This window comes from Clupea harengus, unplaced genomic scaffold, assembly GCF_900700415.2.
Source record: "Clupea harengus unplaced genomic scaffold, Ch_v2.0.2, whole genome shotgun sequence".
Classification (NCBI taxonomy): Eukaryota; Metazoa; Chordata; class Actinopteri; order Clupeiformes; family Clupeidae; genus Clupea; species Clupea harengus.
Genome location: NW_024880242.1, coordinates 1 through 25,004, shown reverse-complemented (window position 1 = coordinate 25,004; position 25,004 = coordinate 1). Strand labels below are relative to the sequence as shown.

At 42.1% G+C, this 25,004-nt stretch overlaps 3 protein-coding genes across 4 annotated transcripts; 1 reads left to right on the top strand and 2 right to left on the bottom strand.

Annotated features, from left to right (window-relative positions):
* Positions 1–52: 52 nt before the first annotated feature.
* On the bottom strand, positions 53–3,757 carry impa2 (inositol monophosphatase 2). Of its 2 annotated transcripts, none has more exons than XM_042706330.1 (8): positions 3,654–3,757; positions 3,060–3,397; positions 2,479–2,612; positions 1,625–1,729; positions 1,463–1,508; positions 1,190–1,298; positions 927–1,035; positions 53–378 (listed from the first exon to the last, which is right to left on the bottom strand). In XM_042706330.1, the coding sequence occupies exons 2-8, from the start codon at positions 3,132–3,134 to the stop codon at positions 198–200; spliced, it is 759 nt and encodes a 252-aa protein (XP_042562264.1). In that variant the 5' UTR covers positions 3,135–3,397; positions 3,654–3,757; the 3' UTR covers positions 53–197. The 2 variants fall into 2 exon arrangements, with proteins under 2 accessions (XP_042562264.1, XP_042562265.1); XM_042706331.1 differs by having other exon boundaries at positions 3,060–3,384; positions 3,654–3,745.
* A 1,268-nt stretch (positions 3,758–5,025) lies between these two features.
* Positions 5,026–17,807, top strand: mppe1 (metallophosphoesterase 1). The gene is made up of 9 exons (XM_042706328.1): positions 5,026–6,081; positions 6,949–7,057; positions 8,528–8,631; positions 8,844–8,924; positions 9,274–9,382; positions 11,986–12,063; positions 12,467–12,589; positions 15,581–15,721; positions 16,913–17,807. Exons 1-9 carry the CDS (start codon positions 5,849–5,851, stop codon positions 17,090–17,092), a joined length of 1,158 nt encoding a protein of 385 aa, XP_042562262.1. The 5' UTR covers positions 5,026–5,848; the 3' UTR covers positions 17,093–17,807.
* Positions 17,808–17,915: 108 nt separating this feature from the next.
* LOC122131686 (guanine nucleotide-binding protein G(s) subunit alpha) lies at positions 17,916–23,879 on the bottom strand. Its single transcript, XM_042706329.1, has 7 exons — positions 23,728–23,879; positions 23,246–23,319; positions 22,668–22,726; positions 21,811–21,931; positions 21,367–21,497; positions 20,640–20,707; positions 17,916–20,304 (listed from the first exon to the last, which is right to left on the bottom strand). Exons 3-7 carry the CDS (start codon positions 22,723–22,725, stop codon positions 20,158–20,160), a joined length of 525 nt encoding a protein of 174 aa, XP_042562263.1. The 5' UTR covers position 22,726; positions 23,246–23,319; positions 23,728–23,879; the 3' UTR covers positions 17,916–20,157.
* Between the last annotated feature and the right edge of the window lie 1,125 nt (positions 23,880–25,004).

The window sequence follows — 25,004 nt, the reverse complement described above, 5'->3', positions numbered from 1 at the left end:
ATACAATTAATTTATATACATATAAATCAATTCATATAAATGAATACAATTAATACCATTAATTTATATACATATAAATCAATTCATATAAATGAATACAATACATCCTACAAAAATCACTCTGGGTGTCTGCATCAGCCCCCCCCCAACACACACACCACCTTTTCACAGAAATGTGCAACTCTATCTCTCTAAATCTATCTAAAGCACCCATCCCAGGGCTCACCTGAGGTGTCAATCACGCATCCTCCCGCCTCTCGGATGATGACGGCTGCCGCAGCGATGTCCCAGCAGTGCAGGCCGTACTGGTAGTAGGCCTCCGCCGCCCCCGTGGCTATGTGGCACAGGGCCAGCGTGGAGCTGCCAATGATCCGCACCCTGGTGAAGAAACAGACAAAGCGTCTGCTAAATACTTCAACTATAACTATGACTGGTCAGCAACATCCAGAGAGGGATTTTAAACACAGGTGCCGGATAGAGATTGATGTAGAAAACGATAGAAGAACTCCGCACACTGAAGGCAGCTCCCAACGTGTGTTACTGATCTCAACCCACAAGTGACATTTCAAGTGTAAATCTCTTCATCAGAAACGGAATGATCCGTACCTTGGCTCAGGGGAATGATGACAGTGCCATTGTTATGAGTGGTTTTGTTTTCTCCAAGGCCCACAGTCTTAACACTGGCCAGCAGGCACAGTAACCATACACAGTTAACAGCCACTGCTGATAACATATCTTTCTGAGAGGCTGCAGGTAACCTTTACAGTACCCTGAGAATGTGATACACTAAGAACAAAACTAGCAATGTCTCTTTTCAAGGGCTTGCATTGAATTGCATTGAGCAAGATGTATGTGGGTGTGTTGGAGAAGCCTTGTTGATCTGGCCAGAACCCTGAGATAATATTGTACACATTCTGCTTACTCACCCATGGGCGGGTGCACTCAGCAACTTCAGCATATTCCCTGAGAAGATTTCCAGTGTAGCCGGGTCCCTCTTCGCTCCAATCTCTGTCAGAATGAGGGCTTTGGATATGTCTAAGAATAGACATGGAAACCATTGCTTAGTGACACACTTCAAAGAATCTCCCTCAAAAATGGTATGCTCAACTTGAACATAGGGAGTAGGTCTGCATTGTGTAACTCAAGTGAAAATAACTCTTATGTGAAATATGAATTGATCTGAACAGACCTTTCTCTTTAGATACTTGAATTGGAGTTCCGTTACAGAATGCCCCATGGCCTCTCCTTGCAGTGTAGAGAGTCCCGTCAAAGCAATGGTAGATCACTCCGAATTCAAGCTATGTCCAAAATAAATCATATTCATCATCAACAGTCTATAAGAAAAGCCATACACACACAAAAAACGCTATGTGTACACAAGATGTGAACACCAACACTTCAATTGGTCGTATGTATTGTATGTTTAGATGTATACAGTGTATCAAGGGTGAAGCCAAATTACCTCTTTCTTCACAGCAAACCCAATGCTGACCGCCACCATAGGGAAGCTGCGTGGAATATATTATATTTCATTAACAGAAGAATAATGAGGATTCCCCTCCAATCTTGCAGTCATAAAGGAACCACTATAAAGCACTAAAGACACACCATGAAATGGGCATACCTGTGGACAAAATTGCACGTGCCATCGATGGGGTCTATGATCCAAGTGGGCTCATCTGTTAGGATACATTTCTCCCCAGCAGCAGATGATTCTTCACCTATAAACCTGAAATGAGAATGCATTTGAACGTGGGAAACAGTGACAACCCATCTTCTAGCTATAATACTGTTATTGTATCATATAATACCTTTGCATCTTCACAATGCATTTCAAATGACATCCTATAACTTAGCATTGTAATTATTGGGAAGCAGTGTTGTGCTCTGTCATGTCCACTGCAGGCTGTTCATAATTCTCTGTCTTATTTACTTAATATCTTTCACTACCATCTCATGTTATTGGTAATAACAATAGCACTCTACAGTCTTGCATTGCTGTGTATTGTCTTGCTCTGCCATATAATGCCATGTTTCATGAACGCTATACATGAGGCATCACATTTTTCATATTAGTGTATTGGTCAAAACAACAGCATACTAATCTTTGTGTATGACATTGGCATGATTGCAATAACTGTGAACTGAGCTGATAGTATCTAGAGTAGTAACATGTTCAGAAACCTAAGAGGACTGTTTTGGAAGCATTCACATCTCAATAACAGGATAACTGGTGCTATGACATGCTAAAGGAGTTAGGGTAGGCAGGTGTGTGGCAAGGAATAACATTTCCTTTAACCTGGAAAATTCACTAGTGATGCAATGTATACTCCATGTATTATTATAGTAACTGATGGCCACTAAGCAGGAAAGATTCAGCTGTCCTCATAACCAAAGCATGCCGAGATTATGGAGCGCAGCGATGCATACAGATAGATAAACTATCAGACCGATATGCGCATATGGATGTGCACTTACCTGTGTGATGGAAACTTCTCTCTAAGAGTAGATATAATGAGATCCTCCACCTGTTGGTCAGCTTCCGTCACCAGATCTGTTGGAGTGCTCTTGCTGCTAACCCGCTTCTCTTGTTTCACAGCCTCCTGTACAACCTGATGTAAACGTTATGTAAAACAACATCAGAATAACACTGTAGTCTACCATCAGATGTAGCCAGCAATACAATTATTCCATACATGTTGACTACCGATGGAAGTGAATCTCAAGCCAAGTGCGCAAGCTATGGTGACTATATTCTATATGATTTTCTGATTTCAATTGTATTTTTTTTAATCTAGCATACAATGGCTGAGTGAAATATTCGAACAGGTAACGGTCAATGCATAAGCTACAATCAGTGGCTATGGTGTCTACAAAAAAGAAAGAGGAGGGGCTTTCGCAGGGATGTAGCAATTATAATGTGGCGGTGTGACATTGTTTCATTCGCCGTTGGTAAACAAACACGTGCTACATGGAACTACCGATCACATATCTGTCCAAATGACATAATAACTTAACAGACTTTATTGTATTAATGATATAAACTCCGGGAACAGTACCTTCCCAGCTTTATGTGCTATCTGAACAGCAACATCCATACATTCTCCCCAGCATTTGATTTCCGTAGAGGTCATGGTTTCAGCTGGACGCGTTCAACAAACTCAAATCCACTTGTAGAGAATTATCAGACGAACAAAACACGTTAATCAGCGCATGACGTAAAGGTGGGAGCCTCTCTGTCGCATGCGGTGTCCCGTGTCTCCCCTGTCCGAATCCACAATCAAGTTGTTCAGTGTCTTCAATGCGGGGGATGCCTGCCTGCAGCTTTGGCCGAATCCCGGTGTGCGGTGGGGAGTAGCCTGTCAGGCTACTTGTCACCGCGGCCTACGGAAGTGACCTTCGATTGAGCAAGGAATGTTAATGAATTAGGGAGATTTGCAGGCATGTGCTCTCAAATCTCCTGCAATGTTTCACAATTACATTGAATCACTCGCCCGAAATGGAAAATGGACAAGTGCACATTTAAATAAAAACAAGACACGTAGCCAGTCTCCCCTGTAAATCTGATTAAAAGCCTTTAAGTAGGCTATGTAGCACGAGGGACGACAATACATATAAAAACGCAGATCAAGTTATTATCGACAAATACTCACATAGCCCTTAAATAGGAATACAGTCGTGTTTCCAGAAGAGGACGCCAGACTCAAACATGTTCTGGTTATGCAGGGATGGAAAAAAAGTAACGAATGCTCCTAGTGGACAACGCCACTAAGTACCACGTGATATAAGTGACAGGGTGACAGACTGGGGGCGTCTGTGAGCATGTGTCTAATGCTGCTGAACGCTGGTTGTAATTTCTTATAGAAGAATATGAGAAGCCATCTGAAATATGAAATATACCTCACGAAAGGCTGATAGATAGCCCAAAGACTGGTTTTCTCGCCATCTTGGCTTCCTTGTACACGACCTCCCAGTAGGAGGCAGCAGTGGGCTATATGACAGAGATTCATCATTGTTGACATTATAGCACGTACACAAACACACACACACACACACACACACACACACACACACGAGTTATACAGGACTGTTATCTAATGTAGCTTAATCTAATACAGAAATTACGTCTTTTGTATCAGTTAACTATTTACTGAAAGAGACACGCACTTTAAAATAGTCAAAAGGACAAGAACAATTTGTGTGGGTAGCCTACTTAAATTGTATGTAGATACCCATTTACATTTTTGGTGTAGATACTCCAAATGATTTTTAATAATTTGCAGAGCCTCCCGTTTGGGTCCAAATGAGAGGAAGACTGCAGTTGTAAAGGTCGTAAATATTCCAGCTGGACAGCCAATAGAATTATGCCGCTCCTCTCCGTGCTCCTGAAACAACATGTTTGCTGGAATGTTGTTTGGCTTGTCTGAGCCGATTTGTATTTGATTAGAATTGCTGCCTCCAGCAGTCACAAATACAGCACTGTCAATACTTTTCATAATACGATCTCTTCAGATCATTACACATCATTATGGTGTTACTGTGAACATATGAATTAAAATACATCCTATACTTTATTTTGTTTTCATGTGACAGGTGTTTAGCCTAAATGTTGTGTAGCTGCTGGTAGCCTGGTATCTAGAGGTTTCGTCAAGTAGCCTATTAAACCCTTACATTAATAATGGACAATTGATTGCAATTTACACCCCCTGTAAAATAACTGCACATTATCTTATTTCTATGCTTCGAGTGTCAAAAAATTAACCTCACTCATTCAGTGCAGTGGAGGTGATGTTACATGCTGTTTCATCACTGTGAATACAATTAGACACAATATATTTACAACTTGCTATTATGCAAATCTGATTAATCATAACTGATTTAGCCTCAAAGTGATTATACAATTGTACATGTCCTTATATATAAATATTAAATATTAGCCAAATTCGCACGATCCTAGAACAAACAAAAAGGCAGATTTATCTATATTAATAGGTCCCCATGAAATACATATTTCATTTAATCAAATTTATCCTCGTCACATAATCATGTGCATAATGTAGGCTATTTAGGGCTATGCTGGAAGTGCCCGCTCCTGTGATGCTGAGACTTGAGATCTCAAGCTCAACCCTCTGTGCTGCCGGCACACATAAGCCTACTGCATGATGCTCACATCCCGGCGGGCATGCAGATGATGACATTGCGTGCCTTTGTGTGATGTGCTCTGCGGCAGCACCCAAAATGCAGTGGTGCCCTGAAACAAGCGGAGTGGGGGGAAAAACAGACAAGACAATAACCCAATGATGCATCAGAAGGATGAATGTTGCTCTGCCGGTTTTGCTTGTTGGCACTTCCCTCATTTGTTTCTGGTTCCATTGACGGTTTTTTTCCCCACATGAAACAATCTTCATGTAGGCTACGATGCTATACGTTATGATAGCGAGACAATTTAGCGTATTAAGCTTGCTAGCCAGCCTGGTACGGGTTCAAGTGCAAATGTGTCCGTTGATGCTCGACTGTTCGTGATGCTCTGCTCAGTTTCGGTGGACATCGGGAACATTTTGGATTTGTTTTAATCTGTTGTGTGCCTGCTCCGGTGATGGACTCGTCTGGCCGCTTGCTGGCTAAGTAAATAGCCTACACGTGAGACCAATTGCAGAGGCACTGGGGCATGGTCCGATATAGCTCGTAGGCTACTCTCCTCTGAGAAGGATTTTTTAGGATGAGAGTTTTTTTTAACTTACATGATCTTGCTGACATGAATATATTTTTTGGAATTGCCTATGTGGGTCAGTTTTATGCAACCATTTGTTAGGATTTGCTATAGCCTTTTTTTTTTTAGCGCTCAGACATGTTCTTACTGAGTGGAAAGTGCAGATGGAGTTTCACACTCTCCATGGTTTTATCTGTCACCAGTGTATTCATATTCTGTGAATACTTGATATACTATCCAGCAATTCTGCAGTGTTCGTGGCCCGAAATTCAGAACGGCAAGACATCACAGTCTCCACTACGGGCTTTGTTTTTATCGGATACACATCTTTTGGGATCTATAAAGGGTCACTGGTTCGACAAACTGAGAAGGTAAAGTGAAATCTGACTGTGTCGAATAAGGATAACGGGATTTGTTTAAGAAGCTGATATTAAGCCAGGCTGTTGCATGGAATGTAGTGCGATTTGAGTGTCAGTTGTTCACAGTACGACCTTTCTGTTTTCAAAACCCAAAACGATAATGCAAATGTGGAACTGTAGCTTGTACTCACAGTGTTATGTTCACTGGGTGCTGAACATATAGACCATGATCAAAGAAGATAGACTTTAGAGAGATTCTATTTGTTGAATAGTTTACATGAGTTTACATGAACTTCATGAGTCCCTTTGCCTAAATTGAGTTGAAAAAGTACAAGTTAAGTAGAAAGCATAGTTAGGACATCAGAACGAGGGCAACACTAATGTGCACAGAGCTCAAGATCAGTATCACTGAAACGCAGATGATATGGTTTTGAAATTGGACTGGCCATGAACTTGAATCGGATTTAAATCTAGTGTCTAATGCCACTAACTGACAAAAAATATGGGTCACATCAGACACTTTTTCATGCAACATTGAACACTAAACACTTAACACATTGAACACAAACACAAACTGTCACATGTAAGAGTTTATCACATGATGTTACATGTGAGGACATTTTCGTGAGGATATTTTTGTTAAACTCAAGAGGGGAACATCAGTGGCAAATCAGAAATATGTTCTATGAAATACACCTTGGATTATAGGATTTAAAGATGAGCTGTAATCCAAAAAACAGAATCTGGCATGAAACCCGGTAACCTCTGAAGTGCTAATCTAATATATGCCAGGGGATTTGTGCAGGAAGGACAGAGTACAAAGCGGAAAATGATAAAAAAAGAGAGACTGGCATGCATGATTTGCTCTTGTCCTTGCAGAGAGTGGCAGATGGAGAGAGCATTTCAGACGGCAGTTTGGGTCCTAAAGCCGGAGATCATCTTCATTCTGGGGGACATTTTTGATGAGGGAAAGTGGAGTTCCGCCAAGGTATAAGAACAAGCCTACACGTACCTCTTCAAATGTCCAGCATCCATAACCACATACTAGCGACAGAGGGTTTGAATAGAGTATGATGGAGATAATTTCCAAGCACTGTTAATGACTTAAGAATATATGAATCAAGTGCCTTGTATTAATATATTCCTTGTATGAATCATGTGCTTATGAAAGCAGGAACATGGCTTTTCTGTGTGTGTGTGTGTGTGTGTGTGTAACTTAGATTATTAGGTGCCACTTAGTCTGCATATGTACAAGAGCATGTTTAGACCAGAGGTGATAAGAAGGGTCGAACTGTGCTTCTTCCGACCTTGTGCAAAACTTCCATCCTTGCCTCAGACGTCAGAGATCCACCACGTGGTTATCCCTACTGAACGCTAAACTTCTGTCTATATAAACCTTGTGCAATGTGTTTATCATGGCTTCACTTTTAGCCTTGTGCTGGGAGTGAGCCCGATTGCAATTGTTGTTGTTGTTTGTCTAATAAATATACTTATGTGCAGCTCCGGAGTCCTGAGGTAACTAGGGTGAATTTTCACCTAACAGAGTACTTGGGGACTGTGGAGGCTATCCTATTAGCCTCAGTGTGGACGGCAAAGTGTTCCCAACTCGTTGCAAATAATCCTTAGTCCAGGCATGAACTCTCTTTGGGTGGTGTTCCCGTTTATTATAAAGGTATAAAATTGGTCCTTTCACCCAGTGCTGTTTGCCTATTAACAAGATGCTGTCGGTGAAGTGGGTTTCAGAGCGACGGTAAGAACCGTGTGTTCCCCGCCATCCACACCTTTCCCTAATTGAGTAATCCAACCTGTAGATATACCCAATTTCCCGTGACGTGCCACACCCAGTGCAATACTCCCCCAAGTGGCTAAAATAAGTAACACTAAAATAAAGCTAACTAAAAGGTGGATAGAAATGGCTCCTACAGGGACAATATGTCCAAGAGCCTAGACCAAGCCAGAATTGCCCATTTTATATAATGTCAATTGTAGTGTGTGGGGCATGGTGTTGGGTGCAGGAATAGACTTACTGACGTCCAAAATAAAAAAGATTTTGTGGGCAATTAAGCTATAGATGCATGTGAATGTCAAGCTCCTGCTGCTAACTGCTGTTAGGTAAACAGGGTGAGCTCAGGCACTGCAATATAATTAAGCTCAAATCCGGTCACTTTGGCGAATAAATGTTATACAGTCTCCTTAAATGTTATGTAATTGACACTAATATTTCAGTACTCCACTTGAAATGATATCAATCATATCCAGTCACCAAAACTAACTCTGATGCACTCAGATGAAAAAATATAATATTCATAAACCAATGTACAAATAAATATGGTCTACCTGCTGCGACTCACACCTATGGTAATCACTGTAGGACCCAGTGTGCCAGGCTGGCTGTGGTGTTGATGTACTGCAGAGGAAGGAAGTCTTCCTGTTTTGCTGACTGACACTTCCTCTGCAGGATTGGGAGGATGATGTCAGCCGCTTCAAACAGATCTTCCGCCACCACAGCGACACCGAGCTTGTGGTCCTCATCGGAAACCATGACATTGGCTTCCACCACGAGTGAGTTCTGAGAGGCATGTCCCACTTTGGGATACCAAAAATACTCTCCCTCTTGATCATGAAGTGGAGCTCATAGATGTTTTGTTGTAACTAGCACAGAGTAGCAAACAAGCAAATATTTTCAGGTGGCTGCAAGGGATGTCTGTGTGGGTCCTGGCGGTTGCTGAATCTCCTCTTCTTCTAATGAACTTGTTTTGTTTCCTCTGATGTAGGATGACCTGGCATAAACTCCAGCGCTTTGAGAAGGTCTTCAATGTCACCTCTGCTAAGATCCTCAGTCGTAGAGGAGTAAAGTAAGGCTTGCTGTGATCTAGACCTCTTATCTCAGACATACTGTACCATATCATCAACCTGGGAAAGGTAGACTGAGATTGTGGCAAAGGGGAAGACAAGCTCAAGCAGTCACAGAGAGAGTGCTACTGCTAGCATACTGGTTTGTATTGTTCAAAATATGTAGCCAGGCAGTTTTGATCTATGCATTTATGAATTTATTAAGGTTTGTTGTATAATTCTTAGATTTGTTTGGTATGTTCTTTGAAGCATAAGTGACAGGGATTGATAATAGCCTAACACTCATGACAGAGTAAACAAACCATTTCCCTGGTAATTGAACCCCAGCGGTGCTGGTTGGTTTTCTCACAGCTTCGTGTTGGTGAACAGCGTAGCGCTGCATGGCGACCACTGTCCCATCTGCCGCAGTGTGGAGAGTGAGCTTCACAAGCTTTCGGTGGCACTCAACTGCTCCGTGCAGGTAAGCATAATACTGGATTGAAATGTAGTCTCTATGATGTCATCTATGACATCTATGATGTGTTTGATTTCTTTATCTTTCTAATGTCTAAGTAATCAGCAATTTTATCTTATATTATATATGCATTGTGATCAGACCTCATGTCCTGGATCCAACTTGTCATGTGCAAATGAAGTAATTGTGTGAACTCACTGTACAGATCATATTTACATTTACCTGAGAACCGATCACAGTGTATGTTAGGTGATCTGGTTGGTTTGTTTGTGTTAAAATCACAAAGCATGTCATAATGCTTTACACTTTGCATTAACGTGTACGTCCCCATAGAGCTAAGATTGCCCAATAGATTGCATGTTAATGCAATATGGAAATGGTGTCTCTAGTTTGTAGAGGGCTTGAGAGAACCCCACTGACATATCTAATCAGTCTGAGGACTGAGATTAGTTGAGGTTAGTTGAGATTAGTTTGCTGTCAGGTGTGGCATAGCCTGGTTAGAACTGTAATGTACGCACGTTACCGTCCTGTGTGGATAGCGCTGCACAGCCTTAGTGGTATCCCTGTCATTTCACTTAGCTTGATCGACAAGGAACTCCCAGCTGCTAGAGAGAGGATTCTTATTGAATCTGAAAAAATCAGCTGTAGGCCACGTAAATATAATCATCTTTCTGCCCCCTGCTCACACAGTTCCAACTATGCACAGCTGTCCTGCAACTGTTTGTGCTCTCTGACAGCTGTGATGCTGTGTCAGTGACACGAGGCACACATAACGCAATGCAGAATTATCCACACTGACAAACAAGGTTTTGTAATGGGGCGTTGTAACTCATTTTTGAACAAAAGCAGTTGAATTTGATTAGCTAGGAGGGCAAACTTTTAGAGTACAGTTGTCAGACTGACATCGACATAGGAAATTAGATTTCAGTCTGTCTTGTTAGCCATGCTATTGAAATAAGTCATATTATAGGTAAGAAAACTTTGGTCAGGCAGGCGGATGAACTATAAGAGCACTGTTGTCAGAGTTTTTGCTATCAGGGCTGTAGACTGTTTTCAGGGCTGGAAAACCCTTCATGTGAAAGAGGTTCCCATCCAGGTTGTAGTCCAAGGCCACCCCACTAATGTTGAAAGGGTTTTTTTGTTGTAAGTAAACAGCCATGTCTGATACCACTACAAAAAAAGTCTGATTCGGACTACAGCATGTGCAACAGCATGTGCAAGGTCAACCAACGTTTAATAAGGAAACACACCGAACCGGATACGCACGTGCACTCCCAGCTCAGTCACTGTGGGACGTAAGAAAAACACACATCCACATATTTATGCACATAGGCATGTGGAGAACTTACATGCACGTGCACGTGCAATTGCACAGAGCCACACACTCACTGCCATGATGGATTTGAAAAACCCATCCCCTTCACCAAGTCAGTCTCAGATAAGTGCTTGCTGCATTTTGGCCAACAAGGTATTTTAGCGGAACTAAAAATATCCCAAATCAGGCTTTCTGCAGTTGGGCTTGGAGCTAAAGGGCTTTAAATCACATTTAAGGATTGTGGTTTATTTCTCAGGGCAGTGCGGTGTGCAGCATGCTTTGCCAAGCTCCCAAAAGCCTCCATCTGTCCCAGAATGAGAGGTTTGTGATGAACAGCAGCCCAGGGAAGTTGGTGGGGGTGTGGGTGGGGGGATAGTGGGAGTCAAACGCCCAAATCCTGTACAGAGGTCCGTTTGCCTCGGCAATGTTAATGTAATGTAGAAACACCAATCAGTGTTGATGTAGACACTAATTGTCACCTAGTCATCTTTTATTCATATGAATGTTTTCATGCTTTTTGTAGCCTGTAGCCTGTAGCCTCCGCCATCAGATTTTTTTTTTAATCCTGCCCCTCTAGAGCATTTCATCTATCACACAGATATAATTTGCACCAAGAGGAGCTCCAGGGTATGGCTACGTGAGAAGACTTTAGAAAGTCAATACAATAATGCAACATATATTTACAAGCACAGACTACATACATTGCACTGTTAATACAGCGGGAAAATGTGGAATTCAGACTTTTCTTCTTTTTCTTCTAGAAAAAGGATAGAAAAATGTAAATCACATCCTGATAATGCTTGACTGAACAACAGGCACAGAGTTGTGGTCTGGTAAATTACTTGTTTCAAGAGCTCCTCCTGAAATTATTAGTGTTAGCTAGAAGTGGCGCACTGACCGGTCACAGACTCTGGAGCTCCCCCTAATGGCACTGTCCAGCAGTTAGAGTAAGGTGCCGCAGGCATTGACCGGTCACGGAACAAATTGACCGGTCACGGAACAGACTCTGAAGCTCCCCCTCAATAATGACAAATGACAAAAATGATAGTCATTCAGTCTCCAATGTCAGTCTCCATCAAAGTGCCAAAGTGTACCCCCCCCCCCCCCCCCCCCCAATTCCAGTTGTGTGTAGCCAGAGATGTTATCAGGGAGGAGACAAATCACTGATGGTGAAATGAATGGGAATTTGATCACGCTAAACATGGTAGATTTGTTACTGGAAGTCCTGCCCTGTATGGACTTTGGTGTAGTTTATGTTGCCTGTGTCACAGTCAGTGCATTCTAATCACAACAGGAGCACCAATCGGAAAGCATGAAGCGGCGATGCCAGGATACACAGACTGTCCCTGCCACCTCACCCATCATATTACAGGTATGAACTACGATCACGGCCAATAAGTTGTACATTTGTATCAGCATTATTTTTTGGTGATTCGGTATATCACTTTGTTATCAGTGTACGAATGACCTTAAATACAGCTAAAGAGTGTCAAGGCCATGGTCCTCTCTGTCTCACTCCTGCTTTCTGTTGCTCGCCTCTCTTTTTTTTTAAAGTGATATTTTAAAAGAAAACTGACTGTTTTATGTGCTCTGCTACTGCCAGGGTTGTGACTCGTGTTTAGATTTGACACCCTGTAGTAAAAAAAAAGAAGAAAAAAAACGTTTTACATTTTGGAGCTGTGCATTGGGCCTCAAATGACTTGCCCCATGTCACTGCAGTAGTGAATACCCCCTTCCTTCAGTAGTCATACTGTACCTTTGCTCTGTGCCCACAGCATTACCCTATGTACCGTGAAAGTGATGCAGAGTGTACAGGACTGGACGCAGCTCCCCTGGAAGAGCGCCACCAACTGTTTCAGGAGCGCTATGACGTGCTCTCCCAAGAGGCCTCACAGAGGGTGAGTGGTTTAGTCATGCTTTACAATCTCTTTACAGAAGTAGAAAACCTTGTGTGTAAATATCTGCCCCTATTTAGCCTTTACAGTACACTTCAGTTAATAAATCACAAACATTTGGCACTATCGACCCATTCAGGCAGCTAACCAGCTAATGCCGACAAGCCCTAAACCAGATAGCTACATTTACATTTACATTTAGCAGACGCTTTTATCCAAAGCGACTTACAAGGATGTATACACATTTTACATTTACACTGATGGCACACTGCACATCAGGAGCAATTAGGGGTTCAGTGTCTTGCTCAAGGACGCTTCGACAGGGAATCGAACTAGCAACCTTCTGATTACTAAACTCCTTCTCTACCTCCTGTACCACTGACGCTAACGTTAGCTGTTGATTTGTTGCTGAATCTTTTTACTGTCTTTGGTTGCTGATGTCCTGTTGCCAGTACAAGCATTGCCCTGGTTGTAACTTCTCATCAGATGAAATTATCAGGACAGCAAGGAAGAGCGTTGGCTTTTTGAACTTTGATTCGATCCAATTGAGGATTCAGTTTATGACTAGTAAGTGTGATTTGTTAACTCACAAATGTTGTGGTGACTAGTTTTGACAGTGGCTGCTGCTATGCTGTTGATCAGGCCCATAGATTATGCTTATCGCATGTGATTGGTACACACAGGCTAAAGTTGACAAAGGTTTTTTATTCTCTCCAGAGTGTTACTATGCACACATGTTTAGAGTAGACACTTTAATTATTTTAGCATGAGCAGCTTCATAAAGGCTACAGAATTGTGGCTACAGATCGGCCATTACCTTTGACAAATGGGGAGTAGGGACTCACCTATGACTAACACCTATCTCATCCATATGCATGATATAGGTCACCGACTTCCAAAAGAAACAGTGTCATTCCAAACTTACAGAAGTTTACTAACCAAACTACATGAAACTGATGACTGTTTTAATTACCTCTATGGAGCTAATACTACTACAAGACTCAAAAGTCTTGGCCACAAACACTTAATGCGATTTTTTATTTAATTTAATTTTTTTACAATATCTCGGCACTTCTTAAAATAGTTTTTTGAAAACTGTGTGTTTTACAGTTAATTTAAACAAAAATAATGACATTCTTACTGCTCTCAGATTATTGTTGAGTTTGTGATACATAATAGCACATGTAGCACTTAGGGACCAATGTTTCAACATGGGGAAAAATATGAAAATGTCAAGGCATGTTAAACTACCTCAAAGAGGTCTTGTAGGCTTCCATGGCTGTCAGATAGCGCTAGGCAGGATAGCGCCAGGCAGGATAGCGCTAGGTAGGATAGTGTAGGTAGGATAGCGCTAGGCAGAATAGCGCTAGGTAGGATAGCGCCAGGCAGGATAGCGCTAGGTAGGATAGTGTAGGTAGGATAGCGCTAGGCAGGATAGCGCTAGGTAGGATAGCGCCAGGCAGGATAGTGCTAGGTAGGATAGTGTAGGTAGGATAGCGCTAGGCAGAATAGCGGTAGGTAGGATAGTGTAGGTAGGATATCGCTAGGCAGGATAGCGCTAGGTAGGATAGTGTAGGTAGGATAGCGCTAGGCAGGATAGCGCTAGGTAGGATAGTGTAGGTAGGATAGCGCTAGGCAGGATAGCGCTAGGTAGGATAGTGTAGGTAGGATAGCGCCAGGCAGGATAGCGCTAGGTAGGATAGTGTAGGTAGGATAGCGCTAGGCAGAATAGCGCTAGGTAGGATAGTGTAGGTAGGATAGCGCTAGGCAGGATAGCGCTAGGTAGGATAGTGTAGGTAGGATAGCGCTAGGCAGGATAGCGCTAGGTAGGATAGCGCCAGGCAGGATAGCGCTAGGTAGGATAATGTAGGTAGGATAGCGCTAGGCAGGATAGCGCTAGGTAGGATAGTGTAGGTAGGATAGCGCTAGGCAGGATAGCGCTAGGTAGGATAGCGCCAGGCAGGATAGCGCTAGGTAGGATAGTGTAGGTAGGATAGCGCTAGGCAGAATAGCGCTAGGTAGGATAGTGTTGGTAGGATAGCGCTAGGCAGTATAGCGCTAGGTAGGATAGCGCTAGGCAGGATAGCGCTAGGTAGGATAGCGCCAGGCAGGATAGCGCTAGGTAGGATAGTGTAGGTAGGATAGCGCTAGGCAGGATAGTGCTAGGTAGGATAGTGTAGGTAGGATAGCGCTAGGCAAGATAGCGCTAGGTAGGATAGTGTAGGTAGGATAGCGCTAGGCAGGATAGCGCTAGGCAGGATAGCGCTAGGTAGGATAGTGTAGGTAGGATAGCGCTAGGCAGGACAGCACTAGATAGGTCATTCCACCACTGAGGTACCACTAATGGAAAGAGTCTTGATTACCATCTCTTTCTGTGGAGAGAAGGCAAAAAGAACACACTTTGTTTGGAGGAACAAAGTGGTCGAGATGGATCTGTGTAAGGTGCATTGCACACAATGAATGGAGACCATCAACTCATTTTGAACATTGACTGAATCATATTTTAATAGCGGAGTGTGTGTTGTCTGTGCAGCTTGTTAGATGATTTTTATTAAGGCTAAACTGTTCTTTTGTAGGAGAAAGTGTTAGCGTCCACGTAACTGCATAGGTTATGGTATGCGACGGCATACATTTGCATTTTCACATTCGCATTTTCTTGCGGAAATGCATCTCAAGTTGAATTCCACTCTATGTGGAATCTCCTGTATCCACACTGTGCATTTATCTCCTGCCGATGTCAGTCTTTATTTTATTATTTTATTTTACCACAACAGGACCTTTCAGGAAAAACATGCATCTCAACAAGCTATAGAAGGATTTGATCCTTGATATTGGATTTCTATCCCTCAGTATGTTCTTGATGAATACCAGATTTGTTTGCCCAATGCTCTACTTTAATGTCATTAACGAGGGTAGTAACTGAACATTATGAGTTGTTAAGTGTCTCTGATCTCACATGGCAAATAACAAGTTGTTTTCCGGATCATTCCACAGCTGCTGTGGTGGTTCAAGCCTCGCCTCATTCTCAGTGGCCACACCCACAGCGCCTGTCAGGTTCTCCATGACAACAAGGTGCCGGAGATCAGTGTTCCGTCCTTCAGCTGGAGGAACCGGAACAACCCCAGCTTCATACTGGTAAACACAGCATACCACAACTCCATACTGTCCTACTAACACCAAAATACCATGCTAATACCGTGCTAATGTACAGTGCCATTTAAAGGAGCAGTAAGTGTGGTGCTTCTGGACCTACCTTCTCTGTGTGTCAATTCTTTGTGTGAGGTGTTTGTACGCATTTCAAAGGGCTTTAGAGCACTCTTAAATGTAAAAACGGCATAAAAAAGACTAAAACAGATGAACTGCTCTCATTATAAATAATTGCATTAAAATCAAATGAATTTACAGTCTACAGTATTTAAATACACACAGAGATTAATTGTGTTATAGCTAGGAAATGATAACTAACTTGCATTACCTAGCCATGGTGTGCTACGTGCGTGCGTGCGTGCGTGTGTGTCCTGAGTGAGATTTTTATGTGATGTGATGTATTACAGCAATATGAAGTATTACTACTTGTATTCACAGTGTGTATCAAACCAACATATGAAGTATTACTACTTGTATTCACAGTGTGTATCAAACCAACATATGAAGTATTACTACTTGTATTCACAGTGTGTATCAAACCAACATATGAAGTATTACTACTTGTATTCACATTGTGTATCAAACCAACATGAACCTGTTTGAGTGCACAAGAACTATCCCACATAGTTAGAATATGGATCATTGTTGTAATCACTAATTTATCAACCAAGAATAATGCTCCATTTCTGTTCAACTGTTGTATGGGGTTCCACATTGTTCTGGAATGTTCTTAGAGAAATGTCAAGTTTTGGAAGGATGGGTTTGTACCATTTTTGTTCTCCATTTTTTTCTTTTTTTCATTCCCTGAGAATGAGTTTTGCATGTAGTTAATAATGCCAATGATGTAATTCCCGCCCCAAGTATGTCTAATGCTCTGGGCTTTCTCTGTGTGTCTGACTCGGCTCTGAGACGTCTCACTTACAGCTATATGTAAGGAAGAACTCTTTGAATCTGAATTATTTACTATACGCTTAAGTACATTTGTGTAATTCCAAACATTTCATACATATATGTTATATATATTGTATATATAATGTTTTTGGCATGCCAAAGCTATCAAGAATTGCTAATACATCCTTTTCATTGCTGAAATGTTCAGTTTGTTTGGCCTCTGAAAAAGGAAATGCACTCTTTTCCTCCCTTACCTGTTTTTCCCTCCTTCTCTTCCTCTTGGAACAGGGAACTATCTCCTCGAGTGACCACCGCCTGTCGAAGTGTTTCCTCCCCGAGGAGAGCAGTGTGATCGCCATCTACTGCGGCAGCGCCATGGCCCTGCTCCTGCTGGCCCTGGGTCACTTCCACCTCTTCAGGGGCACACTCAGCTTCAGCAGCCTCTTGGGGAAGCACAAGCCCCTGTGACCCCCCCCTCCCCTCTCCGAGCCCCAATGAACAGTATGGTGGGGGGGAACAAGCCCCGGTGAAGCCCTCCCCGACCCCTGCCGAGCTTGGACTGAAATGACCTCCATGTTTTTATGGGCTTGGGATGACCCTTGGTGGCCTGATAGGTGAGCACAAGCCCCATGTGATGCCCGTCCTGTACTCAGTACTCAGACTAACTTCCATCTCCTCGGTACGGAGTTAGTGTGAACCTCAGCTGCCTGCTGGGGAAAGGCAAGCCCCTGACAACATCTCCGACCTCCAGCACACTCAGACTGAAATTACTTCCATCTTATTAGGGGCAGGGGATGATCCTTGGCAGGCAGCCTTGATGGGGATGTGAAAGACCCCTTCCCAAACCCCAGGGAACTCGGAACTGAAATGACCTCTTCTGTAGGGAAGTGGAACTAAACCTTAGCTACCTGATGGGGGGGGGGGGGGGGCCTCAAAGGAGATTACTGACATTGCCTGGAATTGAATATCTTGCTTTTTAAGTGTTTTGTTCAAAAACTGTTTTATGTATTGGATATTTTTTTGGTTCCAATTTTAACGTGACCTGACTTCCTTTTGGTTTACTTTTAAAACGTGTTTCAGTTTTGATTTGCACTGTTCTGTTGACCAATATGTTCATTGTACATTTTAGTTGGATTTGTTCAATCATCGTGTAGCAAAATATATTTATATACAGTACTGTCAATTCTTTGGATATGTAATGAATGCATTTCTGATGACAAGGCATTTTTGTCATTGGTCACTCATCGGTAAGGATGGCTGTATGTGCTATTCCAAGTCAGAATCGCAAAAATGATACTTCACAGGTATTTTATTTGAAAAAATTACTTGAAGACATTCTCTCCACGATTCTCATTCTTGACAAACGGAAGGACAACGGTCTGCTAATGTGCCTCTTTATTAAAATAAAAATAATAATAATAAAAAAAACTCCAAATTCTCAAAGGCCAGACACAAAAAGATTTTAAATCACACTTTTTTTTTTGTTGGAATAGACTTGCACAAGAAAAGCTGCTGTTCGGTGTAAAGAATAGGCTATCTAACAGTGCTCACGCATCCACAATGCCTGCGCAATTGTGAAGGTCTCTTTGATGACCAAAGAATCACTAGTTTCTCATTTCTTCATTTCATTCTAATATATGCTCTTGTGTATGCCTGTTGTATGCATACCTCCTCTCTAGACATTCATAAATATGTATACGCGTAGGCACACACATTACTATGTATAGTTGTACATATATATTTATAGAATATAACTCATCTTTATAAATGTATATGTACGCATATCAATATAAAAATGCAGATGTACAACTCAAGGTCTGTGGCCACAACGCGTGGGTATATGGGTGTCTATGTACACATGCATGCTTAACACGTATACATACACACACATTTACGGACACGCAAGGTGCACGTTCTCTCTGTTTTGCGCGCGCACTCACACACACACACGCCACATCTAAAAAGATGCTTCCTAATAAAACAACACCAGGTTGTGATTTGGACACTTCAAATTTCCAATGTTTTAAAGCTGAGAATTGGAACAAAACAAGAAGGAATTTCAAAGAGAGAAACAAAGGCAATGTCAATGCAACATCTGCTCATCACTGTAGGTAAGTGGTTAATTTTGCATATCGTATACAGGATTTTTTTTTCCACATTTTTTTCCTCATTTTTGTACTAAAGAACATCTCTTTTTGTTATAAACCAGAAAAGACTAAATTTCTACAGAAGTATTCCCACCAGCAGTTTCAACTGTGGACGGAGCTGACATCAAGCTGTACAGCGCAGTCAGAAAAAAAATTATAACGTTCTTACATCAGAGCTCATGTTACAAGGTACAGCCGCGATGAAGGCACAAATATCTTCTACAAGTCAGTTCTCTTTCTTTTTCAACTCTCACAATCTCTCAATGAAGTTGTACAAAATAACATTACATTTTGCAGTCTGCGCAAGGTGAATCCACCTCACACAATCCTTAGGATAGTAAAACATGAACAGAAAATATATTATATATTTATTTATATATTTATATAGGGCTATTGTTCCACTGGGAAACCCTCCTCTCCCAAGAGGGATCATCGGTGGATGAAAGAAAGTGAGTGACAGCTGTCATTCAGTCCAGGTGCTATTGGCAGGACTAACAGCTGCATGGGACTACAAATCCCAGCAGCCCACTGATGCCTCACTAGCCCCCCAATCCCTCCCCCATGTTCAAACCCTCTACTCTAAAATTTACAACCCCCGAATTGTCTCTACACAACACCTGCAACTGTACTCTAGAAATCTCTTGAAAATAAAGCAAATCGCGACAGTCATTAATAAATATTGTGGTGCTACATCGCGTATGTTGTGTGTGCACTTCATTCAATGGAAACCCAGATGGCACCAACGCTCCGGAATGAACCTGGGCCGTATCCGTCCCCGACCCGGCCCGTATCTGGGATAGAGACGCCCGACGCGAAAGTGCATGAAAAATCTCTCCCTACGAGACGAGCAGAGAAGCCCTCGAAAAAGAGTGCGGTGCCAGAGGTCATAGGTCGCGGGTCAAAGACCGCGCGCGCCCATGCTGAAAGTCCATCAGGCAAACCATCACACAGCCATCTGCTCGCTCAGAGTCAGCTGGTCCACATACAACCACAACAGAAGAAACAAACAAAAAAAACTACCCAAAAGAAAAAAAAATGACAAGTAGCTAAAGGCGTAGTAGTGGAATGACTTGAAAATCAAGGCATTTCATCAAATGAACGACAAAGTGGACGTAAACATGTAAGCATACTTACTCACACACACTCACACACACAAATACATTCACCCGACATAAATGTAATTCCTGTCCCTCCACTAAAATAACAAAAACAAACAAAAAGCATGGGCCATAAATTAAAAAAAAGAAACAACCAAAAAGAAGAAAGAAATAAAAATAAAAATGGCAACATTGTCACTTGTCAGTAGCATAGTCCCCAGTACTGGGCTTGTGTGTTTGGGAGCAGAGCGGAGCTCTAACTGGACGATCGTTGAGGACGGACAGCCAATCACAAGAGTTCGTACTGGCGCAAGTGCATTCTCTGGATGATGTCTCGACAGTCGTTGAAGACCCGACGAATGTTCTCCGTGTCCACAGCGCAGGTGAAATGAGGGTAGCAGTAGTGTTTGCCATCTCCACTCGCAGTGCTGATCCTCTGTGGGACACACACACACACACACACACACACAAACACAGAGAGTGAGAATGAGTTAATTTATGAAGTGCATATCTATAAGCAGTGTAAAACTACACAAAGACACCCAAAAACATGTGTGTACTCAGTGAGTGAGAATGAGGGTAAACACACGCACGCACGCACGCACGCACGCACGCACGCACGCACGCACGCACGCACGCACGCACGCACGCACGCACGCACGCACGCACACACACACACACACAGCTAAATGGCCTAACCCACAAAGGACTACTTAAAGCGCTAATGTGTAGAAGAGTGCACAGTGAAGAGAGACAAATCTGAACACGCACAAGGAACTCATCCCGGATGAAGAACTTGGCCCTGGTGACTCTGGGATCCTCTCCTGGGTCGCCCGCAGCTGGAGTCACAAGACAAGGAAGCAAAACACACAGCAATTTAGAAACGAGGAAGAAAATAACAAGCAAACATCCAAAAAAAAAAGAAGAAAAAAGACTAAATTCTTCCTAAACTTGACCAAAGTCAAGATCCAGAGAGCTGTACTGAGTTGGGAGGCACATGCCTAGGGGTTCATATGTTTGCATATGAAAAGGTTTTTTGTTTTTTCTGTTACGGTTATAAAGGTAAAGGTATGTAAGGTGTGTTGGCAACCACAAGAGAGTTGGATCCTTGGACTGCGAGGCCAAAAGCAGCAACAAGGTTTCACCACTTCTGGATCATGGTTTACATGCAAAACAAAAGAGTATACGTAAATAGTGTTGGAAATAAGGTTCTTGTGGTGTGCGGAGATTGGACGACGAGATGTTTCTCTTGTAAGCCATTTTATTTCATCGGATGTTAATTATTGATATTTGATCTGATGTTGATAAGTTGTTGATTATTGATATTTGATCTGATGCTGATCTGTTGTTGATTATTGATATTTGATCTGATGTTGATAAGTTGTTGATTATTGATATTTGATCTGATGCTGATCTGTTCTTGATTATTGATATTTTATTTCATGTTGATCTACTGTTGCCTATTCTTTGGGGGTGGGGGATTCAGTATGGGCTGTACCGTCAGTCGGAGGGGAGTAGCGAGCGTATTCAGGGAAATAATCTTCAAGTTTGGATTTCCCTGCCAGGATCTTCTCAGCAAGCATGTCCTGCTTGTTCAGGAACAAGATTACGGAAATGGTTCGCAGAAATCTGACACAGAGGGAGAGAGGGGAAAAGTTTGAGCAGAATATCACACAGACTGATCAGAATGTATGATCAAAACTGTTGAAGACTTTCTGCCAGTGTAGTCTGAGTAATATATGTAATATACTAAACTGCATCATTATTACATATTCTCTTAGATACCACCAATAAACTGTATTTAAGCATTGATACACAGTATAGTATGTCTTTTTGAACTCTTTGTTTTGTTTTGACACATTTTACAAACAGACAAATTCAACCCTAGACTGGCAATTTCTGCTGGGGTAAGGAGGGAGGGAGGTAGGGAGGTAGTGGGAACCTGTTATTCCAGATGCTCCGGAATAGATCCAAAGATTCCCGAAGCCGGTTGGTGCTGTTGTCTTCCCTTATGACCATATTGTAGCTGCTGCTGGCGGCCACAAATATGATGGCTGTGACATCTGAGGAGGGCAAGGGGAGGTCTGTTTTACAACCTTTTATTCGCATACTTTAAGGCACATCCATTAAGGCATAACACACACTCAAAAGACGCACACACACACACACACACACACAGTTCAGAGAGCATGATAAAGCACAGTGCTCATCAGAGGAATCATATTGAGTCCATGTCCATAAAGTGGACTAAGCGCTGGCTGGAGTTAAGATTCACCATGGCAACGGTTCCAAAATGGTTCCATTGGTATCACTCAGCTGAAGTTCAAGAAGTTCTATTTCATTCTTAGGCAGAGGACAGGAATGTCATGTTCAACACTGTGTCTAGGAGTGTCCATCTACCTGCCTGGGACTCATTGGCTCTGATTGGCTCAGCTCATTGTAGCCATTACAGGTTCTTACTGGCAAGGACCCAGAGAGCAGCCCATAGTTCTTATTATTGGAGCAGTGTCATCTTACATTCATATTTACTCACTTAACAAACAATTTCCTTCAGCACAAGGTGTAGTATCAGTAAACATTTGAGTGGGAATTGATCCTATGACCTTGGTGTTGATTGCCAGGAGTCAATACAACTCTATAATACATGTCTTGTCAATACAAGAACAAGGTTAGACACTAGATAAACTAAAGACACTTGACAAGACTGTGACAAGACACTTCTGTCTGCTTCCAAATTCATGTGTGATTTAGAAAAGGTAGTGAAGAAACACACTGTAGATTTTCTTCATTGGTACTCACCGTTAAAGCACTGGATCCATTTTCTTCTCTCATCTCTCTGCCCACCGACATCAAACATGCTAGAAACAAATGAAAAAGCCATGTTAGCGCTCTCTTACTTATTAAAGCCCATCTTCTGTTCACGTCATTTTAATACCACTGAAAATGTTATTTATTATATTTTGCCTCAAGAATCCAGTGGTTTGTTTTTAGCAAAAAACTGAGCTAACCATTTACAATTGCACAGCGCCCTCTAGTGGTAAACTCTTCTTGTTAGGAGAATGTAATGTAATGGGCAGTAACATGTTACTAGAGTTTGGCCTTAGACAGTACAGAAGAGTACCACCATTCATGCTGTGACCTGCATGAATGCTGGAAAAAAAATCTCTTTATTTGCCTGCTCAGGTAAACCTCCCCAATACAAAGATATTTTTTTGGAACTGCAACACGTGCTGAACTAATTCTAATAAATCTTCAACAATGCCGTGACACATCAGACATGTATAAATGTATAAATGAAAGAACGAAAGGGTAAAGCTGTGAGGTTGTGTGGTCTTAATTATAGAATTACGGATGAATTTAGCGAGGTCACCACTTACTGAAAATTCACTTTGTCTACTTGAAATCGCGTTTCAAAAATCCCTGAAGTCAAAACTCTGCAGCGGAGCAAGTCCTGTGGAGGGGAAAGAAGAAAGAACACAACAAACGTCAAGGCAGTGACACACACACACACACACACACACACACAACTGCGGTGTAGCTGTTACTCAAACTTTTTCAGCTTCATTCATGTACGTTTCTTTCTGATGCAAAATACAGCTCAAAGGGCTTCCCAAGGAGCAGAGAAAGCAGGAAAAATTAAAATATATACGAGTATGTAAGAAAATACCTGAACCTTTGAGCATCTGAATTTAAAAGACATATACAGTCCCACATAGTATTTACAGTAATACATAAAAAAGATTGAATTGAATATGAAAATATTTATTTGAACCATTTTAGGCCCAGTACATGAGAAAGAAATTAAAACAACACCCATATACGCTTTATTATTATATTACTGGCAAAATGAGCAACCAACCTGATCTGTTGGGGTGTATTCAGCCGAACTAACTGGATCGATTTTGTCCAGGAAGCTGAATAAGAAAAAGACACAGAGAGAGAAGAGAAAAAAAAAATGACCATCAAAGTTTGAGTGACGTGGCACAGACAAAGAGTGGGTGACAGTTTCAGATGAATCTCAAACTCTACGCCGCCTACAGCAAATCTGCATGCTACACATACACAAAGAGTGACCTTTGAACTGTCTCGCTGTCTGTGCTTCTCCTGTTGCCATGGCAGTGTCTGCCATCTTTAGACCCTCTGGGCCTGTGGTGTTGCCACGCTGGGGTAAATTGCACTGATGGCGACGGGACACTAGGATGCAACTTCCACAGGGAAAGTGTTACTTTTCACGCATTCCCAATGCTGGTTGCCATAGTGGCGCGCTAACGCACACACACACACACAAACTTGCATACATACGCACACACATAGTTGGTTATTACACATTCAAACACACAATTCAAACCTCTCTCTTTCACATACACAGCCCACCCCAACACACCACTCTCTCACACTTCCTGTCTCTCTCTGACACACAAACACACACACACACCATAAACACTAACACAGCCATACACTCGTCACTGAAGCCATCAATAGCATATGATGGGACAAGGACACTGAGATCAGACTGGTGGAAGTGGCATTGTGTGCCTTATGGACTGTAGACTCCCAATGAAAACCTTATACTGCTCTAAGCACATACTCACATAAAGTACTTCCTGACACTGTCACAAAGACACAAAATATAGACTCACCCATTACCAAAATTCTTTAAAGTGTGTATGTGTATGTGCTCCGTGTGTGTGTCAGTGTGTGAGTGTGTGTGTGTGTGCTGCCACTATATTTCAGACTTCTGTATGACTGATATGGCAGACTTGTGAATTTCTCTACCCATCATTTCCCCATTATTTGTGGTCAGGACCCCAGTTTGAACCATAGATCTCCTAGAATGCTCCAGTTGTGAAAAAACCAACATATTCCTAGAAAGCATCCGCAGCATCTTTCACTGGTATTATATTGTAAGTGTGATGGTAGTTCATTCAGTATTAGAGTCAGAAGACTTTCTTTTTTAACAGTGTTCAGCAGTTATTCTGATGCACAATATAATTTTGTATGTGTAGTGATTAGCATTAAAGTTAGCATTTGTCTTTGTGTTTGAGTAAGTGTGTGGGTGGCTGCACATTTGAAAGAGTATGAGACAGAGATCTCCATTCATTAATGAAGCTACACTGGCAGTCTACTGCTGTCGGG